Consider the following 9,604-nt stretch of genomic DNA (forward strand, 5'->3'; position numbering starts at 1 on the left):
AAATTATATGCAAGGATGCCTATAGCAGAACAGCAACCAAATGAAAAACACCATGAAAAGTGATTATCAGGAACAAACATCACACATATACATACACCATTCTCTTGTATCCCCAAGAGCTAAAGGATTTCACAACGTACATAAGCACAATCCACTCAAATATACCTTTGCAGCATATAACAGAAGCCATTTAGACCACCAGTGTATACTGCACAACAGCAAAGACATGAAGAGAAGAGCTTTCATCAAGAATACGAAGACAACAACTACTCTTACTAAACTATTCATGTTTTAAGTTAAACTTTCATCCAAAGGAAATCACAAGCCTAAACCACCTGCCATTTATTTTGTAATACTAACAAGAGTAAAGGGTGGGACCTACTTCATTAATATCTAAAGCAGCAACATTAAATTTTACAGAGATTTTATCCTGGATGCTTATACAACTAAAGACCTGGATGCATAGCAAAACTGACCGTGTACCTATTGCCGAGCTGCAATAGCTATCCCAAAAGATACTTATTTTGAAGTAAGGAATATCCAGATAGACAACTATTCCATCATACTTTACATTCATACCAAACTTCATTCCAGAATGACTTGACCATGAAGATGTGCCCTAAAACTGCATGTCTGAACTCTTCATTTATTCCTTTTCAAAAATGAAATAATTTCTGTAGATTCATCTGTCTCTGTGCAATCCCAAGGCTGGTAGATGCTAACTCTAGAACCCCAACAAAGTGAGCTTCTGCTGACTACTGAAGATAGCTCTCAGCTCTAAGAAAATGGACTCTTGCAGCAAATAATCACAACTGATTCTCACACCTCTCAGAAATTAAGCTGCTAGTCTGTGTGATCCTATTTGAACCCCAATGGCTATTCCTTCATTGTTAAGAATCTCCCCTCTCATAATCACTAAACACAATATTGACCGAGCAAAAGGAGCCCTGTAATTATTCTTTGACTCACAGCTGTACATGGCAACTGGATCAATAGGTGCACTGAGAAAGACTATTAAAACTAAACAAAGGTACACAGCTTACAGCAAGCCAAAAGAGAGGCCAGTTTCATTTTGTAGATTGCATTGCTTACATTATCTTCTATTGTCCTCTTTGAAAATATGTTATAGTTATATTAAATTAAAAAGAACTGATTCTGCGAATGACCTTTTGATGCCAGCTACACCACAATCTTCCGAATACCCAATGTTTTACTTCAACATGTTAATACAAACAAAATGCTAATGGTTGATTTTTAACTTCACGTGCACCAAAATGAACCCTGCCAAGAAGCCTGTAATACAACCCCACCTCACACAGTATGGAAGTTGAGAGAGATCTGTGCAGTTATGAAAGAGTTATGTGAGTACGTGGGAGACCGACTGTTAGTTGGTACCTCTATTTGTACACACTGAATACTTTTTGGTACTGCATCATATTATATTTTGTCTAGTTATAATTTCGACACTTTTGCTCTAGAAATATCAAGGGGAAAAAACCATCAGTTATGAACTTACAGGTAAGTGAAATTCCAGATTGTTTTTCAGGCTGCAGATGTATTTTGTGACATGAAAATAAAAAACTGATCATTCCTGCTTTTGTTATTAAATTCAAGCATACAGATACCAATATTCTGACAGCAAATCTACCTTCTTCTCTCTCATGCAATCTGCCTGAGCTGTTTCCAGGCGCGCTCTGAAGTGTTCACAATCCATTTTCAGCTGCTCTATTTCCTCCTCCTTTTTCTCTATGTCTGTGATAGGATAAATCAGATAAACAAAGTAATAAGTTATGACCAACGGGCTTACACTAAAGAAAAAAGAATCCACTGAGTGCAACTTTAATGTGCTTTAACTATTTGCTTGTGTTAGATCACCTCCTCGTGGCTAACGTGGCATATCGCAATTTGCCACATGTCAACAGTTCTTCTTGGAAACTAAACAAACGGGATGTTTCTGATTTAAAGGAAAAGACTGAAAGAAGCACATCTAGCTGTCAAATATTGTGTGCTGATAAGATACCATTCCGGAACTGAGCTCCAGCTCCTCAGCGATTTTTAAACATTTACTCAATTTTCTACTTTTTTTGTTTGTTTTCATGATTATTTTCACGTCTGGTGTTTTTGAAATTCAGTGCGTATAGTGAAAATCTAAGAAAAAGAATACCAAGATCAGTAAAAAATGAGTGCTTCAATGTACAAATTATATGAATAGTAAGAATGAAATGTAAGTACTCCAAACATTTTAAATTAATTTTTATACAGTATTGTAAGACATAAATTATTTAAACATTATGTCAGTGACAGGCAAATTTTATGATTCCCTTAAAAAAATAATCTCTGATGTTATCAGAAATACAAAAAAATAATCTCTGATGTTATCAGAAATACATTCCAAATTAGATGCTTTATTTTAGTGAATGGAAATAAAGTTAAAAGTATTATATTTCACAATCATGATGTCTGTTTTAAAAAACTCAGTTGGAAGGATATTTTTAAAAATTATTGTGTATTGTATTTTACTTTAATAAAGTTAAACCATAGTTTAACCATGGTTCTGGATGCTTAGTATTTACACTGAAAAAAGGAAACATTTAAATAATTGCAAAAAATAATGTCCAAACAGCATCTACTGCAATTTTGGTTAGCTTAAAAAGCAAATTACACCCTACTTTAAGCGCCATACGTTTGATCATGAGAGTATGGTCTATGGCTTAACATATTTCAAATACTTCCCCTTACGTGTGGTCAATATTTTGGAATGTATTTACCAAAAAGCATTTGAAATTGAACCACAAGAAGATAACATCATTTAAAAAACCCATTGGATTCTGGCATTTTATTTAATAATTCTATGTTATTGGGAAATAAATTTGGTTCTTTTTTGGTCCTAATTGACAAAATGTTATTATCTCAAATATATACACGTTACTTTGAGTAGCAAGTATCACAGAAGATAATCTAGCCACAAACAGCTTTTCTAAAGAGGTGGAATACATTTCTAAACCATCAACACTAAGACTTTTTAACAGAAACCGAAGAGGCATGGCAAGAGTCCACTCCTAGGAAAACATATACGTGGCAAGGCATGCTCTCTGAGCATTCAGTTCTTTTCAACGTGCAACCCAAAGGAAAAGATTGAAAGGGGGGAATGGGTTCATTGAGTTTTTGAGGAATGACTCTGGTCAGTGGCAGGAAACTTTCTTTCCTTCCGTCAAGGAAAGAAAATTCAGTTCAAAGCACCTATTACTATGTGGGTGTGAGTTAAGTATTTGACAGAAAGACATCTTGAGCATCAGTAGGGTATGCTCTGCTTATCAATAGCAGACCAAGAACCTGTTTATCCTTGCCAGGTATGTACATCCAGTGAAAATCTCTCTCTCACTGCAAGGAAACAAGCTCTCCTGAATGAGAAGAGTCCAGTCTTTGAGAGGATGGATCCACCCTGAATCCAGCACCAGTGCAGCCAACAGATGCACAAAGATGACACATCCTTCACTGACAGACAAAGGTCTTGGAACCAAAACTTAGCCAGGAGAAGGGGAATAATATTAAATACTGAGTGTTAATACACTGCTACCTGTATTTTTGCAAATCCTCAAGAGAAAAAGAAGGATGTGTCAGCTTCCTCTAAGGTATCACTATGTTTTATGTCAAGGGAAAAAGTAAAAAAAAAAAAAAAGGGTAGTATTGGAAGCCGCTGAAGAGAGACCTGCTTCCTGCTGTGCCTCATTTGCAAAAACTCCCCCTATTATGCCCAGTCAGCTCTGCCAGCCGCGCAAACCTTTGCTCTGAAGAGAATTCAAGGTTGCACGTACCAGTCTCGACATTTGACGGCAGAATGAGCAGCAGACATTTTGCTGACACTGAAGACTGCAGCTGTGCTGTTGACTCCTGCACACCATGGTCCTGAGCAGCAGGCAGGGAAGACCCAACAGGTTCTCCCACTGGCTGCAAGTCCCAGCCTCCCGGTAAGAAAGCTCCTTCCCTCGTGACACTAAAATCTTGATGCTCAGACTGTCTACGTCCACCAAGTGAAGAAGCAGCTTTCACTATCAACTTGGATGAGCAAAAAAATGTGCCATGGCATCCTTTATACAAACAGGAAATATGTAACTTCACCATTGCAGTGGTAAATCAGACTCTGGGAAGAAGTGGCATTTGCTCCCAAGACAGACAGCAGACTCAAAGGCAGAACAAAGCACTGGGCACAATGAAAGAATCAAAGGTCCACATTTCAGGCATGAGGTGGACTCATTCTCATCCATGCTACAGGTCACATCAGGAGATTTTCTGGACCAGAGATCTAATCTCAAAGCTCTGGGAGGTAGAGAACTGAGCACAACTATGATGAATGCCAACAAGTGATGGAATTCCAATTCTACTGATCCAAATGCTCAATCAATGTCAAACGCAATTTTTAACATTTCCCCAGTGGACCAAGTTCCACTAAACACACGCATAATATTACTGAAAATTTGTTGAAGCTATTTTTCCTAAGATTCCCGGAGCCATACACTCTTCCTGAGAAGGGTAGTGAGAACAAAACAGACCTTTCTTTATGACATTAACAACTATCCTGGCAAAAGCCTTAGTGAAGACCCTGACACTAGCCTGAAAGGTATTGGTTGCATTGACTTTTGCCAGCTCAGGTCTCAGATACCACCTATGGGATGCTCCCATAGCAAATGAATATCCTATTGACCTAGTTATACAAATGAAACATGTAAAGATCTCAAAGTTTCTCAAAGCTATTCAAGACTCCATCAGTCTCACAACTGAATGGGCCAGAAGTGTTGAAAAGTCTCTGACTATAAACTGCCCTTCTTGAGGAGCATGAGAACCTGCAAACCAGTTCATGTTTACAATACTTAGAAAATTGCAATAGCTGATGAAAGTCTAGAGAGGTGTACGAATCAGGTTGAAATTAGAAGTACATTAGGCTTCTGTAAGAACAACGTGAAAAAAACATCTCTAGTAGCTGCCAGGACTCCTGTAAGCTTCATATGCTAACACCAAGAGACTGTATTTAGTAAGCCACACCAGAGCACTCACCATTTGGAGACTGAAGACTGCTTGTGTCCCTGTGACGTCCAACATTTTGTGAACTATATGCTCCAAAACCTCTTTTCAGTCTGCCTTATTGCATGCTGCAGAGGTCGGAGCAGATTGGAGCAGCAAAAATCACCACTTGACTTGTCCAGCCGTAGGAGCAAACAATGGCAAGAGCCTGAATAAACATTTGAACGACGTCATTTACTGCAAGAGAAATCCCCACTGCAGGGATATACTCAAGAGAGTTCAAAGGTACTCTTCCAAAGGACCCAGAGAATGTTGGCCAGCCAGCAGAACATTTGAAGGGAAGTCTTAAAATCCCCATGTTGATGCCACAAACCTGCTGCTGGAAGGCCCTGACAGTGTCTCCTTGATGCCTGGCACAAGGAGCGTAAGAAGGATCAGTGAGAGAAATCCTGAGACCAAGCACTGATAAAAGCAGATGAAACAAGGATCTGACTAGTTGAGGATGTTCAACACTCAATGCAACTGGAAACAACCCTTGATGACTTGCAATAGCATAAAGAGAACATTTCCAGATTCTACATCACTTGTTGCAACACGGATGGTCATAACTGGCAGCAGGAGAGGTGGTACAGTCTTCTCATCTCTGTTAAGATTTGATGGCATGGACGAATCTTTCCAAAGAGTGGATCACTGAGGCAGCTGGAAGCTCTGCCCCAATATATTACTTGGTATCAGAGACAGGTCTTGAGGCTCTATCTTACTGTTTCTTAGCTAGCTGTTGCAAATTAATTTTCAACTTTTTATGATGTTTCAACTTTCCAAATGTTTTCAAATTAATATCAACTGATATTCTAGAAGAGATACACTTTCTATAATCTGTGTCAGTGTTTGTCACCTGTCTTTTCAGACAAAACCAATTCCTAGGAGAACAGGTGAATTGTACTGCTGCATGTAAGATACAGGCTAGGGATGGAGCAGACTCAGATTTGGTCCTGATGGCATGGTGGGAGTGGTGAAATTGTTGAAAAAATAATGCACAGAGAATCGTAACACTGAAAAGCTGGACTTTGGGGACAGCAGTAAAAAGACTTTTATAACAGAGTCTTCAACTTTTTTTTTTATTATGAACATTTATGTCAATAAAAGCATACAAGCTAAAAACCAAGAGAGACTAAATACAATGGTATTATCTCTTCCTTTAAATTTAGCTTTTTTATCCACAGCTACTTACCACTTTTTTTGCTGTGCATCTAAAGTAACATTTTGAAAAGCAGAATGCTTTCACCTTTTCTCAAAGAGGAATAACTTTTTTCCCCAATACAGCTTCCCTTACTGTCTCAACTAAGTATATTTTCATCCACAGTAAAATATTTTTGAAGATTAATTTGACATGTGTAATTATTTCTAATGCAGTTTGTAATTTTCTTCATGACAAACACATTAATTTACAGAAGCAGTCATTTAACATCATAGTTTAATCTGGAATACCTCCACAAATTCTACAACTATTCATAGGGGCATGACAGCTTGTTCTAAGTAGTTTTGGCAGAAACTATATAAGAGCTTGTAACTTGGTACTACTCACTTGATTCAATAGCATCCAGTTTCTGGAATGTCCCCAGGATATCCCCATTTACTATTTTGGGTAAGAAATCCCGCAATTGCATAACCTCAGTTGTCAGCCTTTCCAAATCCCTCCTTCTAACTTTAAGAAATTCCTCTTTGGTCTCAGCCTTCTGAAATAAAAACAAACAAACAAAGAAACGAACAACCAACCAAAGACACTGTTACAGCCTTGCAGTGCTTTTCTGCTTGAATCCCTTCCCTCAGAGAAAAATAATCCTCTGTATTACATAATTTCAGAAATTCATAACCTTTTAAAGGAGAACAATCCAGTAATAACTAAACTGAAAAGTCTCCAAGATGGACTCTTCGACTGTAATCTAATTTTTGCCACTCTGGCCTAAAGCAAATCATATTACCTCTCTGCATCCGTTTCTTCACCTAAAATGTGTGTAGTGTACCTCAGAATGCTGTAAAAATTAACATTTACATTTTAAAATGTGAGCAGCTATGCTATCTCAAGCTATTGCATCGAGACTGTTGTAAAGGATACAATAACTCAGTTTTTTAATTAATTCAAATATTTGCAAGATCCTCAGCCACCTTGCTAAATTACAACAACTTATTTTAGAGGCAACTCTATTTTTTCAAGAGAATTCATCTTTTGTGAGGAGTAAAAAATATTTCCAACTATTTGGAACCTAATGCCACATAAAAGTAATTTAATCATGAGTTAAGACAAAAAATGCTTACTAGTTTCCTCTTCTGCCAAGCTATTGCTATGAAATAACTTTAATCCCAGTCTAAGAGAATGTGCATTGATTTTAAAAATGCGGAGAAATTTCTGTACCAAAAAAATCCTAAACTCCAATTTCTGATGTATGTGCATGTGCACACTGCTGTATCTTAAAAAGGCTACCATATACACAGACATAAAAAAGGTTTAGTGTCCTTTGCCTAAAGCATTAATCATCTAATATGCCTTCACAGAGCAAAATTACAATGTCTTAGCAGTTTTGCACTGCATTGTGAACAGTCCAGAAAAAATGAGACCCTTTACATATCGCATCTTATTCCAGAGGGAAGAAGGTACTACAGAACAACACAACTATCTCCTACAGATACAAACCATGCCACCCTCACAGCCTTCTCGCGTCCAGCTGCACAAGACAAATGGAGGTCATTATCACTGGTACAGACAATGCTACCCTGGCATTTCTATCCTTTCCAGCAGTTTCCTACAATTCTCTCTTTCTGCTTCCCTACTTCCTCAGGTTAAACATTTCCTTTCAGTTTTGCTTCCTACTCTATTTCTTTCCCAGCTGCCTTTCAAACACAGACAGTTATAGGGACAGAATAGGCCAGTTCCAGCTTTCCAGGTTCAGAGGCATCAGAGCCACAATAAAGGTATGGAAGAAAGATTTTACTTTTAACTTTAATTGTATGCTCTAAGCTGCATTTAGGAAGTGCTTATGGCAAAGTTAGTACGGCCAAGTACCACCACACTACACGATTCAAGAAAACTCATTTAGGTCTCAAGAAAGTATAAACACATGGCAACAGGATTCTATACCATCTGCGTGTCAGCAAACAGGCAGGACAGAGAGACAATTCAGCATTGCTCAAAATTATAGAGCATAATTTGGTACAGGCGTATAAATAGCTCTATTCACTAGCAGAAGCTAAATTCAAATAAAACACACTACTGAAGGACTGGGCTTGAGATATGAAATACACAGTAAGGAGAAAAATTCTCATTTATAGTTCCCACTGTAAACACAGATCGTTGCAACACTGTAGTTCCAACAGAGAAGTTTTATTTTCTCTGCGTAAGCAGCTACTCAAGGTCTCCCCCCACTACCAAAGCACGTTAGAAGCAAATATAGACAATGGAGAGCTGTGGTTTTCTGTCCAGCCCCTTACAGTAATGGCAGGTGACTGGAAGTAGGAAATATGACTTCAGTCCTCACAGACCTCTTGCACAACGTCCAAGTTATTTGGCTATGTACCTTAGCTCACGACCTGGATCCCCCTTCCGGGCCTGGCAGGGGGGCTGATAGACGACAGAGATCGCAGCTAGCGATGAACGCCCCGCAGAGCAACACCGCCAGCCCCTTCTCCGCCTCCACCCGCCTGGGGTACCGCCGGCATTCTGCTACACAGCCCCGGCGGCGCTCCCCCCTTGCAAAGTACGCCATACGCAGGTGTATGAGGAGCCCACGCTACGGGCAGGAGCCCACGCTACGGGCAGGAGCCCACGCTACGGGCAGGGGCCCACGCTACGGGCAGGGGCCCACGCTACGGGCAGGGGCCCACCCGGGCACCCACCGCGGCCCCAGACGGTGAGCCCCGCCATCGCCCCCTCAGGGCCACACAAGGCCCAGCGGGAAGCGCCACCCGCCACGCAGAGCCCCACTCCTCCTCCTCCTCCTCCTCCTCCGGGGCAGGGTGTCGTCCCCCAGACCCCGGGGTGGGCAGGGGCGGTGGGGCAGGGGCGGTGGGGCAGGGGCGGGCCCAGCCCCGCACGCCCCGCCGGGCAGGCCTCGCGCGCTACCTGCGCGTCGCCAACGAGGCCAGCGCAGCGCCTCATCGCGCCCACAAGCCGCCGCGTGGAACGGAGGGGCGTGCCTCTGGCGTCCCGCCGCCTCACTGACCCCGCCCTTCGCGGGAACCCCTCCCTCCCCGTGGGCGGGATGGGCGGAGCCTGGAGCCAGGGTCCGTCCCGCCCGCAGCCCGGTGCGGCCGGGGGGCACTGGGCATTGACCTGGGTATGGGCCCAGACGTGGGCCCTGTTCGGCGGACCCCGTGGCCGGGCAGGGCGGGGCTGTGGGGGGCTGGAGAGCGGCCCTGCTGTGGCGTCGCTGGGCCAGGGGTTGACGGCCCTGGGGGTGACATGGGGTCCTGGGCCGCAGGCGGGCAGATGCTTCCCTTGCCTGCTCCTGCCCTGGTTACACCGGTAAGTTTTCAAACTGTAGGAGGTGGGTTTCAGGTGACGCTCCCGCAGCGCCTCCATCAGCCACCT

At 41.8% G+C, this 9,604-nt stretch overlaps 1 protein-coding gene across 2 annotated transcripts in view; it reads right to left on the bottom strand.

Annotated features, from left to right (window-relative positions):
- HSF2BP (heat shock transcription factor 2 binding protein) overlaps window positions 1-9,599 on the bottom strand; it is a gene marked incomplete at its 3' end in the record, with an annotated part of 33,787 nt that extends 24,188 nt beyond the window's left edge. Inside the window, exons 1-3 of one of the 2 annotated variants that reach the window (XM_082004796.1) lie at window positions 9,137-9,599; window positions 6,605-6,752; window positions 1,649-1,752 (exon numbers count right to left, since the gene is read on the bottom strand). In XM_082004796.1, coding sequence (XP_081860922.1) covers window positions 1,649-1,752; window positions 6,605-6,752; window positions 9,137-9,595 — 711 coding nt within the window. In that variant the 5' untranslated portion in view covers window positions 9,596-9,599. Of the gene's footprint in view, window positions 1-1,648; window positions 1,753-6,604; window positions 6,756-9,136 lie in introns of both variants that reach the window. The other variant, XM_082004795.1, reaches the window with a different exon arrangement.
- Between the last annotated feature and the right edge of the window lie 5 nt (window positions 9,600-9,604).

This window comes from Phaethon aethereus, assembly GCF_964289735.1.
Source record: "Phaethon aethereus genome assembly, chromosome: 1".
Taxonomy (NCBI): domain Eukaryota; kingdom Metazoa; phylum Chordata; class Aves; order Phaethontiformes; family Phaethontidae; genus Phaethon; species Phaethon aethereus.